The following is a 27,250-nucleotide window of genomic DNA, read 5'->3' on the forward strand; positions in this document are numbered from 1 at the left end:
TCCTCTGATCAGATTACTTCATAAAAGTCTAAAAGATGTGATTTAAACAACAGCACTGAGCCATTATACAGCAGTGAGTTTGACTAAGGACCGTTTATTTTTGTCCTGTGTGATTTCTAAATGTGCGTGTGTGACAATTAGGGCTTGAACTGTCTTTGAACATAGCGTAAATGTTAATCAAATATATAGCTCATTTGTTCCTATCAGAAGAAGAATGAGACTGTAGATGAAAAATAAACGGCTAGTTAAATGTTTAATGCAGCAGCAAATGTGAGAAGAAAGTAACACAATACATGAGTTAACGGTTACAAATGTTATCGGTAAGATAAACATTAGCTGACCAGCCATTTCATTCTACCCTCTGCCATCAGTGTGAATCTTAAACTGACATTTACATAAATCCTCATGCATAGCATTTCTTATCTGGACGGTTATAATGACCTGGCACACTGACTAAGGTCCGTCATTTGAGATTGAGGTTTGAGAGATGCGACATCCAAAAGAAGGATTGCTGTCTCATCGTGCCGACTCCTTTGTCTCCTTGATCTCTGGCTCTCGTCTCCTCTTTCAGTAGTGGTAGATGTGGCAGAGCAGTTGAAAACTTGCTCTGGTGTTACTCGCCTTAATTTTAGAGAAGTGAGGAAGTTTTGGGATGTATAGGGAGAGACGAAGAGGAGCTAAAGGTGAGGAGAAAAGGAGAACAATAGAGAGGAGAAACAGGCAGGAGGAGAGCAGAGCAGAGTAGAGGAGGAGGGTATGGTAAGTGTGTTTTTGTGACGGGCATCTGGAAACAATGTAATTTGGCTGAGTCTGGCTCTGGAGAGAGAACTAATATTTGTTTAATGTGGGATTGTCCTGCACATGTAATTGCTCTCTTTACAAGGCAGAGACTGAGAGAAGGGTATGAAAAAAACGTCGTCAAATGCTCCAAGCTTTAGAACCGGGCGCATTCTGCTTATGTGTTAATGTCTCTCTCTTTCTCTCTGTCTCCTCTGTTTCCCCTCCCTCTCTTCCTCTTGATGTCTGCCTCTTGGTCTCCGTCTCTCTCTCTCTCATATATATACACACACAGTACACTCCCCCCCACCCTCCCCATCCCTGAATGTGTTTGTGCTGCTGTGTCTGGTTAGTGTCAGGGAAGAAAGAGTGAAGGGTTAGGGCCCCTTGAGCCCTCAGGGGACAGCCAAATGCTCCCAGTCCAAGCAGGACAGCTCTCAGGGGGCCCCACGGTTGCTCTGTGCAGCCTCTGCACCTCTGATTGCATTTTTTTTTCTTCCCTTTGAGATATATGCAGTGACATGCACTATGTGCCTGTACACACAAACAAACATAAAAAGAAGGAAGTATATGCTGGATTGCATTGAATTGCATTGTGTGTCAATGTTTATGCTCCCAGCCAGTGGTAATGTTACTTCTCTCTCTTAGTCTGTTTACTGTTGCACATTTCTGGGAAGAGACTAAAAGCACACACACACACACACACACACACACACACACACACACACACACACACACACAGCCAGAAGCATGTTGGACCACCCTGTCTATGTGTTTATGTGCACTGGTTGAGTCACAATCTGTGATCTCTTTTTAATAGCCAGAGTAGAGACATGCATTAGCTTTGTAGCACCATTCCTCTTGTTTAGGGGAAACGCAGAGCCAGAGGATATATCAACTGATAATAAACATTATGCCTTCTGTTTATCGTCAGGCCTTCCAGGAATTTGCCACTTTCTTATGAGGCAACAAAAATGTTTTGCAAAATCCAAAGTTTTCCATTAATGCTGCAATAGCTCGTAGACGACTAGAAATTGTGTTTTTTAAAGCTGGTTACGGTCCAGTCTATGAGGTATACTGCATTAGCTGAGCAGGTTTTGGAGTTCATCATCAATCTGGTGTCATTAATTCTTGTCCAGAAAATGATTGTTTAGTTTAGTTTAAAGTGGCGTTCATCAGCCTTATTTTTTTCCCTACCCGCATTCCTCAAAGACCTGCCATACTCTGCCTCTGATTGGCTAGTACTTCTTACCTTCATTGGTTAGGTTGGTTAGATTTAGTCATGAGGGGTGAGATGTTTAGGGTAAATATATCAGGGTCAGAGCCAATCAGAGGCAGAGCAGGGGTGGGTCTTCGTAGCCGTTCATCGGGTTAGATTTTACTTCGCAGCTGTTTTTTCATTTCCTTGGGTATGTTTTACAATTTCTGCTTTGAGTCCATATATGTTAATATGTTCCCACACCAGTGGTGTAAAAGTAAAAACTCACACCTAAGTAAAAGCACAGATATTTTGTTTGAGAAATGTATTAAAATATCTCAAATGTCTCTCAGTCTATCTCAAGTGCTCCTCGCTCCCAGTCTCCTTCGCCAATACTTCTATCTCCTCTCCTGATCTTTCTCCCCTCTGCATATTTTATATGAAATTACTTAAATATGTCTGTGTTCAGTGTAGCCCCCTCTTGGCTCCATCGCAAGTGGAAAGCTCATGTATTTTCAACGTAAGTCCCAGTGTCAGACATTATAAGAAATGGCAACTTCATACGCTGACGTTCCTCCATGTCTATTTCATCTAATTCCACGGTGCTGATGGAGACTCCAGGACAACATCATGTGCAAGGACAGAGATCAGTGTCTCTTTTCATACATGGTTTACCTGAAAGTAGGAATTGATTGCTTGAAGTGTGAATGTTATATTATCCTGTCACATTTCTTGCAGTCTTTTGATGTGGAGCCAATCCTCCCGCCAGACTGATGTACATTATCATACCCCTTTCCCTGAAATCAGAGGTTACAGTGCGCACACAGAGCTTCCTGTCATTTCATGTGAAAATACCTGGAAGGGAGAAATAGATATAGAAATGAGGAAGGTAAATTGCACCTATACATTTCGCCTGTTACATTTTCATACCGTTTAATAATAATGTGTTTGCCTACAGTTGGAAGATTTTGACTTGTGGCCTAAAGTCTAACAGTTCATGAGGACTATAAACATATATTAGGAACTTATGAATTACTTGTTTGGTGACATAGTATCAACACATCAGACTCAAAGATATTAAACAAATAATTCTTTATACAAAACAACTGCACCAAAAACTCAAATGCAGCTTCACCTAAACAAGTACAGCTGTACTGCTATACTTTTTCACAGTGTAGCTTTGAGCTAAATGCTGCCATCAGCATGCTAACAGGCTCACAATGACAATGCTAACATGCTGATGTTTAGCAGCATAAGCATAAACATAAAGTATAGCTTGATCGGAATGTCATTAGTTTTGCAAGTATTCAGTCATAAACCAAATATTGACCTGATTGACAATTTATCCTGACAGGGAAATTAATGTTCGCACCAAATTTCATGGCAATCAATCCAATATTTGTTGAGAAATTTCAAAATACAAAATGTCAATCTCATGGTGACGGCTGGAGGAAAGGTCATTGGATTTCCAGAGTCAGTGGGGTTCATCCTCTGGGCACCATGAATGTCTGTACAAAATGTCATTGCAATCCATCAAACAGTCCTGATATTTCAGTCTGGAGCAACGGACAGACCAGCACTGCCATCCCTCTAGCCATTGCATGGCTAATAAGAACTGAAGTGAGCTTGCTTCCATCAAATATACCTTGCTGTTTCTGAGGTGTTTTGTTCGTAACGAGCCCCAAGAAGATGGGGTTTAAAAATACCAAGGTTGTTCACCTCCTGTAATGAACCAAACTCACAAGTCTGAGGTGGTCTCCATAAAAGTTAACACTGAATAAAATGATCTAAGATAAGGTTGAGCTTCACAAATTATAAGTAACCTCTAAGACTTTGACGCTCTTATGTGGTTCATTATGTCATCCACTCAGTCTCAACATACAGTAAGTCTGTTCCCTTGTGTTCCACTCATTAAGGCTGTATCCTGCTGAGAGCGGAGAGCTGACTTACTCCCTCACTCCCCCACCCTTTTCTTTTCGGTTTTTTTTTTAGTCTCTCATCCTACGAATTTTTTTCTCACCTGCCTAGACGACGCTGGGCCTAGCTGTTAGTTTACTTGTTAGCCTGTCTTCCTATATATCTGTCGCCCTCTCATCTTCTATCCTCTGTCTCTCTCTGACTCTTTCTGTATTTATTCACCGGCAGTAGGAGTGGCACCCCTGCAGACAGCAGGTGCTACGGGGTCCTAATGATTGTCTGCTTCCAAATGGTAATTAGGGCAGCCCCGCTGTGCCCTGGTCTTTTCCTGATCGGGCACAGCACAACAGAGCACAGCTCGCAGCAGATCAATTAGCACTGCCCACCTATCTGTCAGAGTGCTGTTGCGGCCGTTGGCGTCATCTTTTTTATCATTATCACAGGCGTCATCGCCAACATCACTGCTGTTTCGCCCCCCCGGACCCCTGCTGTTAGTGCTAGCCATGTCTTGGAGAGGTGGTGTGCTTATTTAAACTGATAATAAGGTGTCTGTCTGCAAATATGCTGGACTTCCCCTCCACACAGACAGTGATGTAGCACTTGTCTAGCACAATCTTTCCGATCCTAGACGCAGACAGTGTTGATGGTGCTGTTGTTCTGGGGGGGGGGGGGCAAACACTGTCTTTTGCTTCATTCTGTGTGTGCAACAAAGGATGTTTTGTGCTTGCATGAGGCTATGGGGTAATAAGAGGCTGACCTGGGCACAATGCTCTACAAAATGGTGTGATTATGACATGGCCGTGGTACCATAATGCAGGTCAGACAATGACCTATTTAAAAAACTCCCAAAAGACAGAGCAGGCTGCTGCTGCTCAGCCAGTCTGACCCTCTCTGTCTGCCCACATAGTGTGTTTTTTTTTTTTTTTTTTTATTCTTCTCTTCATGCTTTCCATCTTCTGTCTTTTTATTCCAACCATCACTCTTTTTAAATTAGTGGTTTCCTTTGGTTCTTACAAGAAATTACTTCTCAATATTTTCTGTCTCTCTCTGGGTTTTTTTTTTTTCACATGATGACATGGCATCAGGGATGAAAATGCAAATATTCCTTGTCTTTCTGTTGAATGATTTGTATTCTGGTAGGGTAAAAAAAAAAAAAAAAGATTTTAGGCGTGGCTTTTGACTCTTTCTGTTTTTCCCTCCAGGTATCTCTCGGTGTTTATCTCTATGCCCTTGTCTTTGTCAGTACTCTTTCTTAATATGTCTGGTTTGTCTGCCCTGCAACAGCCTGCAGTGAGCAGCGGGGCCAGCCAGGGAATCACTAAGCTATTGGTTTAATGATGCCAGCTCCTACTTTACAGGGATTTACATGTCTGTGTCTCTAAACACCCTGTCCACACACACAAACACTTGCATAAAAAAAAAAAAAAAAATATGCATGGGTATGATAGGACGGCAACACACATAGACACACACACCCTGTCCTTCCCAGGCACAGATTGCATCTGCAAACTCTATAATTTTCCTTGTCAGACAGATAGCAAAGGTCAAACATACCTGCAGACATAACACATTTGTGCCCAGCATGTTGAAGAATTAGCAGCAGAATCAGACAGATGGAAAAGCTTACAAACACACACACACACACACAGGCGTATACGCATACCCGCAGTCTTCGTGTAAGGTTTGTGTAAATGGTGATACAAGTAAAATGGGGCAGGATCATTGAGACTAATGATATAGCTCATGTCTGAGGCCTGTGTTTTCCTGGGTGGAGAGAAATAGCGGCATGAGCGGTTGTGACTAAATGACAATGCAGGAGGCTGGAAAATAGCACATGACTGGAGGAGACGGAGCAGAAGAGAGGAGGGGAGGAAAGGGAAGGGAAAGAAGGGGGGAGAGAGAGAGAAATAAACGAAAGGCATTAATGGTTTCATGCAGTCATACAAACACATGTCAGGTGTTTTCTGGCTGTCTAGAGGATACGTTTTTTTTTGGGAGAGGGGGGGGGGGGGACAAGTGCAAGAGAACAGAGTGGGAAGTGGAAGAGGTGGGGCCAAGATATTTAAATCCTGTCTGGGTTTCAAGTAGACCATGGACCTCTTAATCTCATCCACTTGACAAACATACACACAGGGCCAGGCAGATGTCTAGCTAGCCTATTTTCATGTGACCTGAATTCCCCAGTGTGGCATTTTTTTCCTGCCAGGCTAATCTCATTAAGCTGGGTGCAGAGCTAGAGAACAAACACACTAGGCATCCCTCACTCCCTACTCTCCCTTCCTCTCTTCCTTTTTGTCTCCTCTTCATCGTGTTCACTTTCTCCACCAACACCCCATCCCCTCCCCCCCCCCCCCCCCTCCACTCTCTTCCTCTACGCTTTCATTTTTGCTCCCGTCTTCCTCCCTCTGCCTCCTCTTCCTCCTACTCGGTCGTCTCCCATATCTGTCTCCGCTTTTCTGTCTAATTATGGCCTGCCAAAGCAGAACAGAGTAGAGCAGGTCTAGCTAGGCAGTGGAGTCGAGCGCAGAGAACCACCTCTGCTTCCAGACGCACAATCAATCCTCATTATAGCCGGCTCTCCTGCATTCCACTTGCCTCTTCGCGTCTGCCTGTTAAAGCTCCACGCCACCACACACCTCCGTCCGCCCGCCTGTGGAAATTATTGCATCTGTGTGGCAAGCCTGATTCATGGTCCACGCACAACAGAACACAGTTATTTACAATCATTGTAATCCCCCTATGCCTACTGTCAGGTGGTAACTGTGTGTGTTTGTGTGCACGACATTGTGCGTATGCTTATGTGTGGATATGGCAAAAGGGAAAAGAGAAAAAAAAAAAAAAAAAAAAAAGAAAGGGCCACACAGCAAGAAAAGTTATTTATAAGATAAGGACTTGTTTCCGAAGCAGAGAGCTGAAGATGGAATATAAAATGCTACCACATGCAGTTCTGTTACAGATGGTTAGCCCAGATTTGAGGTGGAATCTCGGCTTCCAATCAGCTTGCCGTTGCAGTCTCGCCAGGCTGCTGTTTTGAATCTGGTCTTAGCTGGTATTAACAAATTCTTGGTCAAAACAGGTCATCATCAGAACAATGATGTTTGTCATGAAAATGAATCCTTAAGGTTAAGTCTGGCCATGGAGAATATAAAGGCCCATATTCTTTCCCAATGATAGATCTTGTTTGTCCATGGTAACATGTGTTCTTTATTTTCACTTTCTAAGATTTGAAATATGTCTCATATTTATAGGACACAAGCTTTTTTTTATGCGAGGGCTTCAATGATTCATACATCTCTGCATTAAACTGGCTTCATCTGCACCTTATTCTAATTTATAGTATTTAACTGGAATTGTAATACTTCCAGTGAAACACACTTGAAATGAAATGAGGAACGATGTAATCCCGGAGGAAATGGCTGATGAGTACTGTCTAAGGCGAGGCTTCCTGTAAAGCAAGGATGGTGTTTAAAGTTGTGGGAACTACTGACTGAGTCAGTTGAGCTTAAACTTCTAGCATAGGCTAGCTACCATACTTGGTTTAGTAAATGTGTTTTGTGTTTTTCAATAGTGCACTATTAAAGGCTGCAAATCAATCAGTGTGCTCCAGTCTTTTCTTATCTGATCTGGGCTGGCGTCTGTTCATTCTAATGAGAGTGCTAGGTGTATTAGGACTACTCAAATAATTTTCTTTATTGATTAATCTGCCGATTATTTTCTACTTAATTAATTGTTCTATCCATAAAATGTCATGAAATAATAAAAAAAATTGCCATCACAATTTTCTAAAGCCAAAGTTGACATGTTCAAACTGTTTGTTTTATCCAACCAACAGTCCAAAACTAATTTTTAAATATCATACAAGAAAATGGGGTTTAGAAGCTGGAACCAGTGAATGTTTGGCATAATTGCTCAGAATGTGACTTAAATTACTATCAAAACAGTATAGTAGCTCTATAATGTGCACAGAAATATTTTATCCCACTTCATCATGAACGTCCTACTGAGTGTCCATAGTAAATTCACATCATTTGGTGGCTTTCTATGGCTCCACCTGGCCAACAGCTCGCACACACAATGGACTCACAATGACAGAGTAGAAAGTGTTTCAGGAAAAAACATGAAAGTGACACATGCAAGTTATCTTAGATGTCTGCCTTGTTTTTCTTTTAAGGCTTTTTCTTTGTAATTCTAAGGCTAAAGGCTGATTTGAAGTTGAAGTTTTTGCATTGTGTTTAGCTTGTTTTTTGTGTATTTATTCACAAGCATGCACCGCAGGGTTTGTCAGTCGGTCTAATGGTCAAACAGGCCCGGTGGTCATTCGACCAATGGACTTATTTCATTAGTACTCGATAGCATTAAGTTAAGCAGCTTTGAATGTTCTTGACTCCTGCATTCTTTCAGTCTGCGTCTTTTGTCTCAGTTGCGTCTTAGCCGTTGACCGGTACATCTTGGCTCTGTTGTGCAACACAGATATACTGTTTATAGATTACACAAACATCAGGGCAAATGAGCTTCCAAGCGGATATTAGTACTCTTTTACAAATACATTTATTATTCTAAATTTGACTAAATTGAAAGGCAGTCATTTTTATTATTTTTTTTGGCAAACGAAAGAGAAGACAAGCTGAAAACCAGAACATGGTGTCTGAAGTCCATTTTCCTGGCACTGTTTGTTTTTACTGAGCTGAATTATGGCACTATTCATTGTTTTGTATTTTTAGATTGTTTTTGTAACCGACTGCATCATCATGGGATCTTATCTATAATACCATCAGTGCATGATAGATTTTGCAAAGGCTCTGCCCATAGTCACGCCACGGGAAATCAGACATCATCTCTTGAACTGTAGTTGCCAATTCATGTCGCCTGGTTTTTATCTCTTTAAAGATTATTCATTTTCACAGTCTCTCCGCAGTTTTCTTTCTTTGCCACCACCGAACAGGCCATGTGGGACGTTATCTCGTCATGGTGGCGTCTGTCTATCTGTCTGTCTGTGTAGACACATTATTGTGAACACAGTTACTACAGAACAATGCATGACAGAATCTCTATGCAGGTTTCCCATGTAGAGGAGATGATCCGATTAGATCTTGGCATACCTTGTCTTAGATTTTCCGTATTAATAATAAGAGTGACTTTTGGAACTACCAAAACTTAAATAATAATATAGTACATTATAATAAAGACCTGTAGGTTAACTATTTTAAGAGCTACCACTGGCAGTACGAGCTAAAGGTTTTGTAGCACCTTCAAAACTGAGTTTCACAAATGTAAGATTTTAATGAATGGCTGTTGTATTGCTTTGGATTTTAGTACTGGTACCTCAGTGTATTCTGCTGACTGTTCTTATTAGTTTAGACTTCTTAAAACAGGACGTCTTAACAGGTCTACTCGGTTCCCAGGATCTAAATTATATTGACTCTGATCAGGTGGGGTTGGGGTCCCGTTCTATTGCTGTGAGTGTCGGGTATGTGCGTCAATATATCTAATACCAAACTGGATCCAAGCAGGCCTGTGTTCAGCTCAAATTACATGGTTTTGGTCAGAAATTTGGTTCCTGAGGTGAGACGGAGAATGTGAACTGGGAAATGCATTTCTGTAAATTATTCGCTTTCTTGCCAAAAGTTAGATGAGAACATTGATACGACTCTCATATCTGTGTGGTAAATATGAATATGGTAAAGACTGGAAACTGGGAGATGGCTACCTAATCTGTCCAATAACCAAAATCCACTCTACAAGCCCCTTTAAAGCTCACCCATTTAACATGTTAGAGCTTATTTGGTTCAATCTGTACTAAAACTAAATCGTGTTTTACAGTGTTATGTTGCGGACTGGTCAGGGCTTTGGAAGTTCTGTTTGGTGGGTTTTGTTACTGCTGGACAGAACCAGGCTAGCTGTTTCCAGTCTTTGTGCTAAGCTAAGCTAACCACCTGCTAGTGGAAGATCTTCTCATTTAACTCTTTGAGCTATTATTTGAGCTTGAACTCTTTTAACTACAACACACTCTGCATGAAAGTTCCTGCCTTTCACTGTCACAAGTCTACTTTGTGTGAATAACTTTTGAAATAACTCATCATGTCAGCCTTCCAGCCCCCCTGTCTTTCCCCTCCATCTTTCCCGCATACTGTCACCTGTCCCTTGCGACAGTTGTCTTTGCCCACAGGAAACATACTGCGACATGACTTGATCTGTGACATACAAGGTCACCTTGGCTGACAACTTAGTAACAACATCGTTCTTTCCTCCTTTTTCTCTCTCCTTCTGACATTTCTTTCACCTTTCTGTTCCCCCCCGCTGATCAATCTATTAGGAAGAAATCATTTGAAAACACCATTATAAGTGAAACCAGTGTAGTGGGAAACCAATTAACCTTTACATCCTCCCTCTCCCCCAGGCCCAGGACCTGAATGTGATTGAGGAGGTGATCCGCATGATGCTGGAAATCATCAACTCTTGCCTGTGCAACTCTCTCCACCACAACCCCAACCTGGTGTACGCGCTGCTCTACAAGAGGGAGCTCTTCGAGCAGTTCAGGACACACCCTTCCTTCCAGGACATCATGCAGAACCTGGACACGGTCAGTCTGCTTGAACTGAGAGAAGCTTGGACCTGGGAGCCTTTTTAAAAACCTCATGGTGTTGGCTGATTTGCGGTGATTACGCCACAGATCAAGGTTATACAGATTTTTCCTCCGCATATCCTCTGCATCTGCTTTGAAAGTTTCGAAAATCCAGGCAGTGCGGGAACATAGGGGAGCTGCATTGTTAACATACTGTGCAGTTGGACTGTACAGCATGCTGAGCTCTGTGAGCTTAAGTAGTATTGATAAATTAATCAGTCCCCTTGTGTCGAGAGGCTCTGTGTCAAATATTCATTGAGAGTGTTTGGTGTATGGGGGAGGAAGGGACAGCGCAAGAGAAAACTGTCATTCAAAGCTGTATTAGTCATGTAGAGGAGGAAAGGAAGCTGGCAGGCTCCAGTCTCCCTTTGGCGTGTGTGTGTGTGTATGTGTGAGTGATGGGGGTTGCTGCATACGTTGCCATGAGCTTTGCTGTTATCCATAAGTATGAGGGGAAGCATGCTTGCTAGAATCCCTCAGTTAAGTCAGCCTCCCTAAGGCTATTCTCCGAAGCCTTCCCTGTGCTTGCAAATCTGTGTGTGTGAGCATGAGATTCAGGATGAGGGGCCTGCTTTTTTGCTCCTCTAAATTAACCCCATATGGGAGGCCTTCAGAGTTAATGAAGAGATTAGTATTAGATAGATGTAGACACACACACACACACACACACACACTGCTCATGCAGGGCTCTGGTGTGTTTGAATTCTCTAAAGCAGCCACAGAGCGTGAGCAGAGAAAACATTGCCTGTAGATGCATTTTTCACTGTTGGTTTGACAAAAAAGAGCATTAAAAAGAATTAGTAATACAGAGTTTTTAATTATCAAATATTCAAATATTATTTCTCCAGGGAGGAACCTAGCACAGCGGTGGAAATGCAAAATACACTTTCCTTGATCTCTTGTTGGGGCTTAAACCCAGGAGGCATCAGATAATTTGAGCTCCAGTGAAGTGCTTATTTTAAGTGGGTTGAAACATGCTCAAACCCTATGGTGAGTTTGTAATCTGAAATACTTCATGTATGTGTTTACTGAGTATGTAGCCTACAGGCATATTATCCAAGCCAGTGTTTGTAGCATCTATAAAAACACAAGTTGTGCAGTTTTACAACCATTGCCTCAACTTTTATTTGCAAAGATTGTCAATCAGTCTCATTAAGCCTGGTTTTGGCTTATTAATGATGCTATACAGTATGTATCACTGCATAGTATAGATGCATTTTTTGGAGCAATTATACTGTTGCTAGGAAACATGAGAGCCCATGAATTTGTCTTGTTGGCTGTTGATGCCAGTAGCAAAATGTTGTCTCAAAGCAAACAGATCATAACAAGCTAGCTATATAGATTAAACAGCGATTTCTCTGTCACTTAATGTTTTGAACAGGTTGGAACTTTAACCAGTGTTAATGTTTACAGAATAAAGCCCTCTATATGTGGTATGATGTCATTTTGTACCAACTTTAGATCTCCATATTGCATCCAGTGTCATCATATAGGGTGTGGCTGCTGCAATCTCAGTGTGACAGCTCCAAACACTGGGATTAGACGAGTCAAAGGGCTCCATGACAGAACTGGGAATTGATATTAAGCTTCAATGAGATCAAGATGGCATGAGATCCAGCGTCTTTAGGAACGGAACAGGATTTAATGGTGAAAGATTTAGACTAGAGCCCAGACCGATACTGGATTTTTGAGACCAATAACTAAATATATCAGCAGGTATTCTTTTTTGTTTTGTGATTAAGATATGTTTGAGTAAAGATAGAGAGGCCAATTTGCTTACTCAGTTTCACAAGCAGGAAATCCAGGTCCTCTTGAAGATTAAAAAACTCAGAACTGAAAAGAAAACGTTTGGGCAGAGCAAGGAGAGAAGTTGTATTAAAAGCCTTTATTTAGTCAGGCATATTGCTAAAAACCTAATTGTCTGAGATGACAGTAACTGTAAATATAACATTTTCAACTGTAGACATCATTGATATTAAACTAGTTCAAATATTAACTATAAATAAAATCATATACACATTTGGAAGCCAACATAAACGTTAATACCAATATATTTATGATAATCCAGTGTTGTCCTATGATATTAGCCCACCCGTGTCTACTTTAGCTATAAATAATAGAAAATGTAACGCAAAATAGCACCAACCAAATTCATATTCATTCATTATGTTTCACCCCTTACAAAAACAGTTTTCATTACAAATCATGTCTATCAGACCAAATGTAAGTGTTTCTCTCTCATGTGACATTTAGGTGATTGGATTCTTCAGTCAGCGTCTGGAGCAGGCTGGAAGTGACCTGTCAGTTGAGAGGGTTCAGGAGGTCATCATGAAAGGAGCCCAGGCCCTGCCCACGGACAGACTGAAGGTAAATCACAAACACACACACACACAGACAGACAGACGCACTACATGGAGACGAGGAATAGTGAAACATGAGACCGGCTAAAGAACAAAGAAGTGGTACATATTGGACATGGAGATGCATGTGTAGAGAGTACAGTGTGTTGTCAAAGGCTGTGAGGTACTGCCGATTGGTTGCCGGGAAGTGAGGAAAAGAAAATGAGTTTTGTCTGAACAGGTGAAAGAGGGAGAGGTATGGGATAGGGATATGGACTGGGGCGAGGGGAAGATGGAAAGAGCCATTGGGACATGAGACAAAAGGCCAAAGCCCAATTCTCATTAGCATTAATGCCCGTCTTCATTCCATCTCCGCTGGCCTGCTACAAGCGAACATGTAATGACATTTCAAGGAGATGGGATGGGGGGCTAGGGGGCACTTTGTCATGGGCACATAAGATCGAGGGGAAGGGTGGGGGGGGACATAAATCTGCCACTGCGCCTCGTTACCCAACACTCCCAACACTCCTGGCGGGATCGCTAACCCCTGCCCCTCCCAGTGCTCCTCCATTAATCAGTGAGGAAATATGTAACCAGCGGTCTCCCTACTCCGCTCCTCACCAGCACCGAAGCTCTTAATTGCATGTTTCATCATGTGTTTCATGTTCTATACTTGGCGGCTGGCTGCAAGGCATTTGTCTTGCTGGCCAATGTGGAAGAGGGATGGTGCGTGGCCACGAGTCCGTGTGCTCTCTCTGTCTCTCTCCCTCTGTCAGCGCCTCGGAGCGCTAATGTAGCGATCGACCGTATAGCCGTAGAATTACACATGGAGCCATGTGGATAACCCTGCCACGTCCTTCAGCGATGGCGCTGTACCTGTAGCGCACGCTCATGCAGCCAGCTGTGGTGTGTGTGTGTCATTCCTCTCCATCTGTGTGTGTTTGCAGATGACCGTTCCTGTGTTGAGACGTGTAACTGTGTGTGTGTGTGTGTGTGTGTTTGTGTTTTGATGAGTGTGCAACCATGTGTGCCAGTCTTTGTTTCTCTGTGAAAGTGTTCTTGATACTCACATTGACTCTCCTACATCTGAGTGCTTTCCAGTTCCACAGGGTGACGTGAAGTGAAGAGAATATCTGGGCAATGTCTCCTCAGGGAGAAGTCCCAGCCGTTTGATGGTACCATCGCTCAAACAAACAGCTGTCTCTCCACCTCTCGCATCCCTTCATCTTATGAGCTCATTCTACTATTCAGCCCCCAATGCGAAAATCCATAGCTTGGATTAATGTTGTGTGGAATCATCGATAAAGTTGGTAATTACTCAGTAAAAGCTCTTAGAGGGAGTATTGGTGTCTCAATCAGTTGTGCAGGCAAGGAGAGGGCTGACTAGAAAGAGATGTAAGGAAAGGAGAAATGGATAATCAACAAATAAATTATATCATTCCATTTATATATCGTAAATAAACAACATATTTTTGTTCCTTTCTAAAAAACACCAGTTACATAATAGTAGCACAACATGTGTCAATGCGTTACCAGTTTTGTTTGGAAATCTGAATTCCTGAAATTGCAGCCATGTCTGCACTAATTAGCTTCTTTTCCTTTTTGGCCTTCTGTCTGCACTGATCCAGTATTCTCACCCAAAGACAGAAGAGCAGTTTGATAAACCTCTCCCGAGAGGATAAATCTGAAAACACCAGTGTTGTGTAGTAGTGTGGATGAAAGAATGGTGAATGGCGGTACAGACACTGTAGCTGTAATGTAATGAAGCGATCTCTCCATCTCCTAACATACAACAGTGAGATGACAGCAAGCAGCAACTACCACAGCTTGAGGCTGAAGCCGATGCGGAAGAAACTGAAAGCGCAACACCGACGACAGCCGCTAGATGCTGGCTCCCAACAATCCCTGCTCCAAAAAGCATCAAATTCTCTCTAGAAATATTAAATCAATATTTTTTTCAACAACTCATTATGCTCTCAATCATTATATTCGAGCCCTCTAATAATAATAATAATATGCTGGCGGTCATTTTGGAAGTTATTGCTCCGTTAATGAGATTTGACGACTCATAGCAGGCTTTGATGTCCGCCGCGTGGGCGTTGATTGACAGTTGTGATCGACAGTTGGCCCACCAGCTGCTTTCCAAGGCTCTGAGACTGAGTCAGACTATTGTTGCAATATTTCTGTAAGTTTAACATCACTTGATTATGATACCTGCCCTGTTAGCACAATATAGCTAAAGTAGCTAACGTTAGCCCAAGTATACACCCTACACTCCTTATCTGGAACGTCCTGGCTCCAAACAGAAAAGATTGACCCAACCTAAAGCAGAAACTCTGGGCTTCAAACTGGCTCCAATACTAACCAACGGGTGACGTCTCACTTCACTTCATCCATTTTGATACACAGTCTATGGTTGACAGGCTCATTGCAGTATCACAGGATTTACTGTTAGCCTTGATCAGCGGGTAACATGCATGAGTCTTGACCAGATTACTTAAGCAACGATTGTCTGACAACAGAAACAAAAATATGTATAAACTAAATTATGTGTTCATCTATACTGAAACACAATATAATCACCTATTGAGAGATAAAATAAGTTTAAACTAAGTCCAAACAGAATAACTGAGTTTTGTCTGATGATGAGTTTAATGGACAGACAACTGAAAGATGAGGAAGAAGACATTTTCCTATTGTTTTTGCATGTTATTGCGCGGACAGAGCAGTCTCACTAAAACAACATGAAAATATTATTATTTTCAAATGGAAACCGAACTTCCATATTTTTCCTCTTTTGAGTGGAAGCTGCTTAAATTTGCTGCCTTGAAATCTGTTTTTTTTTGTGGGGGTGGTGGGGCTGACAGTTGTAAAGTAAATAGAACAGAACAGAACCATGTTGTTTTAGGTGAGGGATACATTGTAGACACAAGACTACAAAAAAAGCCTGTTTACTTAAAGGCGTTTACACAAAGACGTAGACATGCAAATGAGCTCCCAACTGAAAAAAAAAGGGTTAAAAGAAGGTGGTAAATACCCCAGGGACGACCCTCAGTGCCTCGTCACTCAACCGTCTCTCTCTTTCGTTCTTTGTGTATGTGTGTGTTGTTTCAGGGTGTGTGAGGCTGAGTGGCTCTCATGGGCAGTGCCTGAGGAATGTGTTGTTTAGCCTGACCAGCTGAAATCTGCCTTATTGAGCAGCGATAGCCCACAGACTCTCTGGCTCCTCAGGACGGAGGGGGTGGGGGGAGCAAACCAGCTGTTACTCAGTCAGTACCTGGGCCTTTTGTAGGTCTGATGGCCGGGTCAACCCTACTTTCCCACACATTAAGGTTTTCTCACTCTCAAACATCTTTAAGATCAACGCAGTAACTTTAGGGTTCAGATTAGTTGTGAAGCAATTAGCCGATTAATCGGTTGATCAACAGAAAATGAATCAACAAGTAATTTATCAAGGAAAAAGTCACTGGTCCCAGCTTCTGTATTGTGAGTAAACAAGCACATTTTCACTGTTTTATATACTATATTATCAATCAATTAAATGGAAAAGGTCAACAAATTAATAAATAATGAAAATAATTGTTAATTCTAGCCTTACTTCAGATAAACCCAAGTTTGAGATGGTTTGATTTGTTCAACATTATAACCAATCTCCAGACGAGGGTTTAAGACAGATCTGGCTTGGCAGACTTTGGGTTAACAAGGTTTTTGAAGTTATAATATGGTTACTTTGTGGTCTAATAAATATTTTAGGGTTACTAGAACACAATAATAGATATAATTAGAAGCCTCTAGTCTCTAGTCTTAGAAATACTTGAACAGGATTGCAGAATGTGAGTTGTATTAACATTATATAAGACGACAAAGTAAAGAAAGAAATATCTCATGAAAATTAGAGCTGCATTTTGTCCAAACAACAGTAAAAAAAAAACAAATATGTTAAATTTACATACATATAAAACAGACAAAATCATCACATTTGATAAGCTGGAAACAGGAAATGTTACTTTTGCCTGATTAATGACTTAAACAGTTAATCAATCACTGAAATTGTTGGTTAATGTAGTGTTCATCAAGTAATCAATTAATTGACTAATCGCTTCAGCACTAATAAAGATAAACCGCTTCATCCATACCATCATGTTGAATTGCCAGTGTAAATATTACAATGACCACTTCAAGTGATTTGGAAGAATGGACAAGAAGTGAAAACAGTGAAATTTATCTGAAAGGACGACATAAATATATATTTCACATGTATCCACATTAATGTAAATATGGCCTGAAATTACTAGTAGTTATCATTAAATTGAATGACTACTACAAGCCCTTTCTTTACAATGATATAATGTGTTGAAGGGGTGATTCACTGATTCAGTGTGGACTCACAAGAAGCATTAAAAACTGAATCGTCAAAACATATAATGTTGAAGCTGTTCTGAGGTACAGCAGTGCTTTGAGCTAAATGCTAACATCAGGATGCTAACATGCTGATGTTTAGCAGGTATAATGTTTACCATGTTCACCATCTTAGTTTAGCATGTTAGCATGCTAACATTTGCTAATTAGCAAAGTTAAGCATTAGTTTTGTAAGTTCATAAACCAAAATACTGATGAAAAATTCTCAATGAAAAGTCAGAGGATCACCAAAGTTATTACAAATCATCCTGAGGGGCACATGAATGCCTGATCCAAGTTTCATGGCAATCCATTGAATAGTTGTTGAGTCATCTCTTAACTTAGACTTGACACAGAAATGTGAACCTCATGGGGATGCTAGAGTAAAAGTCAGGGGATCAGCAAAGGATCCATCCACTTTGCACAATGAATGTGTAAATGTTTGTGCTAGTTCATCAACTAGACGTTGAGATATTTCACAGGATAAGTGAAAACTTTGACCTACTAGTGGCGCTAGAGGAAAAGTCACTGCATCATAAGTCATTAGGGTTCATCCTCTGGGGACCGTGAATGTCTTTACAAAATGTCATGTCAATTCACCCAATAGTTGTTGAAATATTTCAGTCTGGACCAAAACAGTCGACCGACCTGCAGACTGACATTTACAACCACAGAGCCACCCCGCTAGTGTTGCTAAAAACACTGAATTCTGAGTAGGACTCCTCGTGACCATGAACTTATATGAAAGATTAATACAGTAGCTTTTTTTTTTTTTTTTTGGAAAGATGACCTTTCAATGTTTGTGTGTGTACCTGCGTGTAAGTGCACATTTGTGTGTGTACGTGTGTGTGTGTGTGTGTGTGTGTTCAGTTCATATTTGCTCCCTAGCTGCATTCTTCTCTGTCTGGCTGAGCTCTGACAGCACGGCAGCGTGCAGAGGAGGGAAAGGAACACTGAGTCCTGAGTGAAGATATGAGGCCAGCCAGTCAGTCTGTGTTCAGGGGCGAGGGCCTGACCCGCCAGGACCCATAACTAACTGATATGAGCCTGGGCCAAGTGGGCCCAGACAGCTGCCAGACTGAGAGCAAAACAGAGGAGGGTGGGAGGGAGAGAAAGAGAGAGAGAGACGGCAACAGAGTGCCAGAGGAGATATGTACAGAGAGGAAGCTGCAGTATGGACAGAATAAGGGACCAAGATAATATTGGGGACAGGATGTGGCAGTCCTGACTGATATTTCCAAGAAAGCACTGGAGCCTGGAAGGGACATTCTTTCTGTGAAGCATGTAGTGATATCCAAGACTTCCCTAAGCACCAAATCCCTCGGTGCTCCCTCTAATATAGACACAGGAGAAAAAACGTTTGCCACTGTGATACAAGGATAATTTTTCTTTTTTTTTTTTCTCATTTTGTGTTCTTGTGAACATATCTGGATGTGCACAGGGAGACTGTATATCGCTGTCATTTAGTTTCATAATTTTCTTCTCCAGTGGGCATTTTTGTCAAGAATCTCTCTCTTAGATAAAAGATGTTTGTTTTAGTGGCACAAGATGCATCATTTTTACTCACTTCTCAGTCTCTCCACAGCTTGTCAGATTATGTACTGCCTGTTATACTGATGTAACACTACACTAACAGCTTTTATCATTTTAGGAAAAATGCTTATCCGTGCTCTATTTTTTTTCCCTACCTGTTCCTGTAAACTGTGAAAGCAGCATTCACGGGTTATGATGAAGTGCTCCTCATATTTAGTCACAATAAACTGATCTTTTACTGTTCTGCCTTGATGGAAACCTTTTTATTTCCACAGCGGCGTATAACGTCTACAGACATGTTCTTATGAAAACAATAACTTACATGACAATACTGCTTACACCACATGTTCCCCGTATAGATGATGTGATTAGCTTTTGGAGCATTTTTACATATATTTGCACATTAATGAATGGAAAATTAGATTCCCTAATGCTTCAATGATATTAATACCACACGTGTTGCTTGAAAGTATGTTGACATAGCAGTGTTTGCTGATTAATGCTTTAATTATCTCAATGACCTCATTATCATAATTGGCTATGTTTCATATATCATGATAATTATTGCAAGTTATTAATCAACTCAACTAACCTTCTGTTTTGTTTTTGTTTCTGCTCTGTGATCAGCAAAAGCCGCTAAATAAAAACAAAAAAAAAAAAGATTCCGTCTTAAAATTAAAAATTAAAAACGATATTATATTACAAGCGAAAGTGAGCCTGGGTTGAGTAACCGTCGCCGTCAGTGTCGTATGAACATTTGATGAGTTGGTAAGCTTGTCTACGAGACAGTCACCTACACACAAATACCAGCCAGATAATACAGCTCCTGCATTGTGTCTAGCCATCACAATGGCACTGGTGTGTGGTCTAGCCTCAGTAGCCTGGCATATGGCCTGTGACCCCGTAGCCCCCCTCTTGTCTGTGTCATTATGATACCGATAGTGTGGCTGTGAATAGAGCCAGCCGGGACTCAATAGACCGGACTGCAACCGCCACATAAAGGCCCTCTGCGTCTGTCTTTCACTGCAGACTGATTACTGGCTGCGTGTGCGTATATACATGCGTGTGTAGACAGGAGAATATAATGAGGTACCGTTGTATTATTGATGCTCTTCTTCTTTTACCTACCTGCTGTTAGGTGGGTCAGGTCTGGTCGGTGGGCTTGTGTAATGCTTCTAGCGGGTTTCGGGAGACTTGCACATCCAGTATTTCTTATGTCGCTGTGTCAGAGAGGAGTTCAGTATCTTGTTTACGTTTAAGACATTTATTATTAAATCAAATGATGGATTCTGGACTTGTGTTTTCTTAAATGTTAAGTTGTCCTAAATGTGCTGAAACTTGGACTCTTTTGTTTTATTTGTTTTATTTCATTAGTTTGATTGACATGTTCATTGATCAACAGTAATAAATAACAGTAGTTAATGTGGAAGGCTGTGTGTTAAAAAGACATCCTAAAAACAGAGTGAAACAACATATATTATGAAATTAATTAGAGCTGCAACTAACGATTATTTTATATATTTATAATTGAAATTTTTGGTGCATTAAATGTCTTAAAATGGTGACATAAATAGCCTAAAACCCACAGAAATTTAATTTTATATCATAAGACATAGAAAACCATCAAATCCTCACATTTGAGAAGCTGGAACCAATGAAACAAAATTGTTTATCAAAATATAGCTGATTTATTTTCTGTTGATTGGCTTAATTGACTAAACTCAGGTATAAAATTCATATATACAACATCTGAAATATGCAGAAGACAGTAGAGAACACATCCACAACCACAATATGTTTGTTTTCTCCTTTTTTTCCCCTGTTGATCAGCCTCTGACATAATCTCACTGACAACCTGCAGTATGAACTTATAACATCTCTCGGTCCAGCTCAGTGAGTGTTTTGTCCATTAACAAGCCGTGTCAAGACAAGCTGAAGCTTGAGTCTTGAGTCTAGTGGCTGTTACCAGGTAATCGTGTTACTCAGCACTTCTCCACAGACCTAAACAATAAGGTCACAATGGCTGACAGACCGCTCTGTAAAACGACACGCTTCTTTCTATGTTTGGTTTCATTTTTATCAGATTATCTTTTGTTCTTTATGTATTTACTTGTTATGAATTGAGGTCAGGTCTGTAATGGAGCTATTTTCTCATTTCTCTGTGGCTATTTTATGAACAAGTCACAAGTGACTCTGCTGTCTGTTTCATTTGCCAGACAGTAGCTGTCGATATCCAGTCAACTGCTTGGGTCAGGAGGTGACGTTAGCACATTAGGCAGCCCTTTAAGAGGTCAGCGGTCGGACCACAGAGTGATACCTGTCCCGCAGGCAGCTGTAAGCAATTTTACCCCACAGTCGGATGGAATTACATCTGCCGGAGAGCTACTGTACCCGATGAAGAGTGATTACTGAGAAGCCTGAACAAGTTAACCTACCTGTATAGAAGCACCTATAGCCTCCATCCATGTGAGAGAAATGTCATTCTCTTGGTCACAGCGCTTTATAAATATCCAATGTGGCAGGAGGTGTGAAATTGTCTCTGTGCTTTCTGTTTTTTACCCTATGTTCAGACATTTGCACCTGAATTAGTCGGTGTCCAACATTTGCTTGAATTTTTAAGGGGACCTATTCTGTTTTTTGTGGTTTTCTGTTATTTATATACTGTTATGATGTCGGATGTCTATGTTAAACATGGTCAAAGTTGCTGCAAGTCAAAAACACAAACTTCTAACCTGCTCTGAACGTTGTTTTTTTTTCTACTCGCCAACAAGCTGATATCAGCGTATGTCCATAAATGGCTGTCTGTTCCGTATCCTTTGTTGCTAAGATTTTTCCGTGGGTTGTTTGCGTTGTCCTCTCTCATATTTCGGATCAGCTTGAACATGTACGGATGTATTTGAGAAATTGACATTTCAAATTAAGAGTGAGGGGAAAAAGTAATGAAATCCAACTACTGTAGTTTGTTTCACGGTTTGTTGATGTAGCCTCCTGTCAGCTGAGAAGCAGTTTCCGGAAGCTAACCAATCAGAACAGAGTTGGCTCATCGGGAGGCGGGCCTTAAAGAGACAGGAGCTAAAACGGCCTGTTTCAGACAGAGGCTGAACTGAGGGGCTGCATAGAGAGCCAGTATAAGATAAATAAGGAGTTTTTTGAAGTGTAAATCATGCAAAGATTTCCCAGTAGAGCCCCAGAACAAAAATATAGACCTAGAAATGTGCATGATACGTCCCCTTTAAGGACAATTTTATTTTACACTTCAGTCACAAAGTTCTGCAATTACTGTTTACATCATGATTGAATTTGAGGCCAAATCTGCCTACGGTCTTTTTTTTGAATCCCTTTTTCATCCTAACAGTTTTCCTTGCATCTCTTTTTCTCTTCTCATGTGTCAACAGAAGTTCCCGGAGCTTAAGTTTAAGTACGTGGAGGAAGACCAGCCGGAGGATTTCTTCATCCCCTACGTCTGGTCCCTGGTCTTCAATTCTGGAGTCGGCCTCCACTGGAGCCCGCATGGCATCGAGCTCTTCAGCATGGACTCTGGCTGAAACATCTGCTGCAGTGGACTGTGTGTCTTCATCCCCGTTCAGTATAGAAAAAAAAAAGAGACTGACAGCGCGTGAGTGTGTGTGTGTGTGTGTGTGTATGGGGGTGTGTGTGTTTGTGTGTGTGCGTGTGTGTGCGCATTACCCTTTATAGTATGTGCACGCTGCTTTGAAAGTGCCTCAACCTTGTACAGAACGGTGTTTCTTTTTTTTCCATTTTATGCAGCACAACCTCTTCTTTCCCCCCCTCTTCCTCTTCCTCATATCATAATAATCCCTCTGCTTCTACACTGTGAAGCTTCGTCTGTGCTGGTTAACAGTTCACACAGTAGCGCCCACTCATGTATAGTCAGTCCTGTAGTGAATTGCCTATTTAACATGGGAGCAGATTGACCTGATCCCACAGCACATGCTGCGTTACATCTCTTCTGTAAAACCTTCTGTTATTGTGAGGGGCTCAGGACACTGGCGATGGATAATCCCACGGTTGTTTTTTTTTTTTCTTGCTTACAAAGAAAAGGTCAATTAAAACATATACACCTAAGTGTTACACTGCTCTGGTGAACGTTTATTTACAGCTGCACTGAATGCTAAGAAATAGCACCAATGTAATATTCAAGGCAAGCCACATTTTTGGAAAACGCAGCATACGTCTCACGAATATCCTGTAAAATATTGACTTTTAGATATGATTATCTCATAAATTAGCTTTTTATTTTGACCACATATTGTTCTCTGAATACAAAGAGTTTGTATAAAAGATTTGTGTGAAATTAAGTTTAAAACAAGTCAGAGAAATCGAGCTGATCACCAACAGAAAGTCTTCTGTTTTGTCGTAATATCTTGGGGGCTTCAGATATGAACCCACCAGTATTGCTTGATGTCCACCTCCAATAACCCACATTGAATTATAGTTTAATTAATGCTTAATTTCAGTCCCTGGATAATATTAGCAGTCCACATCACTCTGATACATGTGATTTCACTGAAGCTTCCAGCCCATTTATTTGACTTTACCCCGTCTTTGTCGTTTCCATTTTTTTTCCTGATGGTAACCCAAGGCAAGTACTTCAACTAGTCATTAAATCTCCTGTTGTACTGTGCATAATTACAACTGTCTCTTTAATTTGTCACTTTATTTGCATGTTTAACTAGAGACTTTGTATAAAATTATTTATTTTCATGTATATTGTTTTTTTTTTTTATATTCAGCCCCTCCAAATGTAGATGGTAGTAGTAATGAAATATCTACTACTAATGAAAGAGAAACAGTGGTACTATTCTTTAATTCTTTCCAGGTGGGAAACTGGCTTTATATTATTACATATAATATGACAACAGCTGTCATTTTGTGGCAAATATTACTTTGAAAATAGGAGTTTAAATAAAAATATTACATCAAAGCAACCTAAGTGTCACATGGTTATTAAGCAAAATGAAAAAGAATGACTGTAGACATAAAAGGGGAGTATATTGTCACTATAAAATAATAAAGTTGTTTCATTGACACATAGATTATTTCAGTTGGAGAGCACAGGAGATGTCAGTCAAGAACTTAACATACTACTGAATATTTCAATCTATTCACTGTATAATTCTGCCTCCTCTTATTACTGAGGCAAACTCTCTCCCACAGCACCCAGTAATATGAGCGCACCGGGATGCTATGTACTGGTTTCCAACCTTTTTCTGCTTGTGATCCTTTAAATGAATAGTTTGGGGAGATATACATTCGCTTTCTTGCCAAGAGTTAGATGAGAAGACTGATACCAGGAGATTATTAGCTTAGTTTAGCATGAAACTGGGAAACAGTCAATCAGCCCTTCTGCATTAACACATTATATGTAATTTGTTTAATTCATGCAAAAAACCAAAGCATAAAAATTTGTGGTTTTACAGATTGAATTCTTGGAGTCTTGTCATCACAGTGAGCTTACCAGGCAGAGACTCCATGAAGCTAGCACGGCTTTAGGCTGAAGTCAATGCAGAAGTACCTTAAAGTGCAACACCACCGACGGCAGCTAGATGCTGGCTCCAAACAATCCCTGATTCCAATTGATTCCCATTCAAAAAGCATCAACTTCTCTCAAGAAATACTTTTTTTCAATGAGTCATTATGGTCTCAATCGCTAAGTTCAGGCCCTCTAATATGTGTGCTGGTGGTCATTTTGGAAATCGTTGCTCCGTTAATAAGATTTGAAGACTTACAGTAGCTTTGATGCCTGCTATGAGGGTGTTGATTGAAAGCTGTGATTGACAGTTTGCTCACACACTCCTTATTTGGAAGGTCCTGACTCCGAACGGTAAAGATGGCACCGACCGTAAACTGCAGCTCTGTGCTTCAAACAGGCTCCAATGCAAACCAATGGGTGACGTCACACCTCGCTAGTCTATCTTTATATACCATCGTAAAATAACAACTTGTCATTATTACACTCAAATTAGATTTGTATGAATTAAACAAACAATATATAATAATATAATTAGTAAGCTTGAGAGGCGCTGGCTGAGCAGGCAGATTTTTTTTACCTTACCTACAAAGCGAGGCTAGCTGCTAACTCTTTTCAGTGTTTATGGTAAACTAAGCTAACCAGCTGCTGGCTGTAGCTATATATTTGGCATACAGACAGATAATTAATGTCTTTTTGTGACCCTTGTGGCTGTATTATGTCAATAAGTTTCAAGCAGTTCAACCAGATTTGTTGAAAACTTTTTCGAGGCTCGACAAGGTGAAACTATCCAGTATTTAACAGTAAAAACAAAACTCTGAAAAAGTTTATCATATGTGCAGGAGAATATTTTTTCTGTCATAGATTATTAATCATCTCTTGAGCCTTTAGATTTATCTCACAAACTCCTGGTTGGGAACCGATGCTGTAGACGGCTTCTCTCTGTATATTTTATTCATTGAGGTTTTCTGGAAGATTGTGACATTGATTTCTGCAGGCCGAGACAATTCTGTTATTTCACCCAGATAATAAGAGTATAGCTGGGAATATTTTATTTTTTTTGGACTTCATCAGGTCTTCCTTGGCTTATAGTACAATGCCTTATATCTGCATCACAGAATATTAATAAACTTTAGCAGTGAGTATGTCTCTCATGTCTTATTGTCGACTGTTGTGGTCATAGCTGCAGAGGCAGCAGAAACACAGGCATGAAACCACTTCGGGGGGAAAAGTTTATGGCACAATGGCACCCACTGTGTCACTGGATCTCCCACTTCCCCAGAGAATTTCATGCCTTTCGTCTCTATTGTATTGATTTTCATGCCTGAAATTCTCCCATTCTCAAGGACAATATAATGGAAGTAATTTGATGTAAAGAATGGCCCATTTTCAACGCAGGGTCATTGGTAAGTTACAGTGAGACCGCGTGCTCGTGTACAAGCTATTCAGACTGACGCTTTCTTTCTCTCTATGCACCGACTCTCACCTGCTTCCTGCTCTATTATCGCAACGCCAGATGGTTGAGCGGAGGTTTTCACAAAGTGACATGGCCCTCCTTGTTCCTTTATGGCACTGGGGGTCACCTTACCATGGGCTCCCGTTTCAGGTGACAGCGGGAAGATGGATGGAGCGTGGGATTCTGGGATGGGTAGTTTATGTTTTTTAGAGGCTGCTACATTTTCCTCAAGGTCTATGTGACAATGCGTCGCAGTGTAGCAGCGCAGCAGTGCAGCGTGGCCCCAGAAACAGAGGTCAAACCCAGAGCTGCATGTATTGAGTGATGTAAAAAAAGTAGGGCACTGGAGACCAGTTTGCTGAAGTGGCTCTGTACTAACTACTGGTTGCCCCTAGTGACACAGAACTCATTAATATGACAGATTACCACGGTAACGACGGAAGGTCGTTAGGCTCAACGGTTTTAGGATTGGGTCACAGCAAGGGGGAAGCTTGCTTACAGCATGAGAACAGCAATGAGAGTGAGATGTAAATATAAAGTAAACCAGTGGTGGTAAGTACATTTACTCAAGTACTGTACTTAAGTACAATTGTGGGTACTTTCCATTTTATGCTACCTTATACTTCCACTCCACTACATTTCAGAGGGAAATATTGTACTTTCTACTCCACTACATTTATTTGACAGCTTTAGTTACTGTTCAGATGAAGATTTGACACAATAGATAATATAACAAGCTTTTAAAATACAACATATTGTTAAAGACGAAACCAACCTTTTTGGCTTTTGACGTCTTATAAATAGCAGTGTGTAGTCAGGGTCACATTTCAGATGTCTATCAGTTGTTAACAGCTCTACCAAATAGTGATTTTTCCCTCTAAACTTCTCACATGGTTTCATTTCAATAAATGTTCAAATGACTCAATATTTCACCAAAAATCAAAGATTAGAGAAAAAAAACTGGAAACAGATTTCCTCTCCCACTCATTCTCCCATCATCTCACGACCCCTCAGATTTATCTGGTTTCAGTATTAAGTATCTAATGATGTCATCTATAATAATATATCAGTCAGACGGATCAAACCACTACTTTTACTGCAATACTTTAAGTACATTTTGCTGCTAACACTTATGTACTTTTACTGAAGTAGTACATTTAGGATGTTTACTTGTAATGGAGTATTTTTACATTACTGTTTTGGTACTTATATAGAAAGGATCTAAGTACCTCTTCCACCACTGACGTAAACAGACACAAAAACAGATAACACTCAGTTTCATTTTGTGTCATTCTTCCCTACAAGTCTCCAGTGGAATGACAACAGTTTTTCACTGGTTGAATACTACAGTTACGCACTGGAGCGTCAATGGGAAAAAAACAAAACCAAATTTCACAGAGATATAAAGAAGAGACAGACAGACGGTATCATGCTCTTGATGTCTGCGAGATATCAGATAACCTGTGTTTGGTAGTCACAGGTTACAGTGAGTGAACAGTATCGGGTCACCTCACCTTAG

At 40.8% G+C, this 27,250-nt stretch overlaps 1 protein-coding gene across 1 annotated transcript in view; it reads left to right on the plus strand.

Annotated features, from left to right (window-relative positions):
- Positions 1 to 23,733, plus strand: part of dym (dymeclin) — a 51,275-nt gene extending 27,542 nt beyond the window's left edge. Inside the window, exons 15-17 of the mRNA XM_067573854.1 lie at positions 10,290 to 10,472; positions 12,768 to 12,881; positions 22,180 to 23,733. Coding sequence (XP_067429955.1) covers positions 10,290 to 10,472; positions 12,768 to 12,881; positions 22,180 to 22,329 — 447 coding nt within the window. The 3' untranslated portion in view covers positions 22,330 to 23,733. The remainder of the gene's footprint in view (positions 1 to 10,289; positions 10,473 to 12,767; positions 12,882 to 22,179) is intronic.
- Positions 23,734 to 27,250: the final 3,517 nt, after the last annotated feature.

This window comes from Thunnus thynnus, chromosome 19 (assembly GCF_963924715.1).
Source record: "Thunnus thynnus chromosome 19, fThuThy2.1, whole genome shotgun sequence".
Taxonomy (NCBI): domain Eukaryota; kingdom Metazoa; phylum Chordata; class Actinopteri; order Scombriformes; family Scombridae; genus Thunnus; species Thunnus thynnus.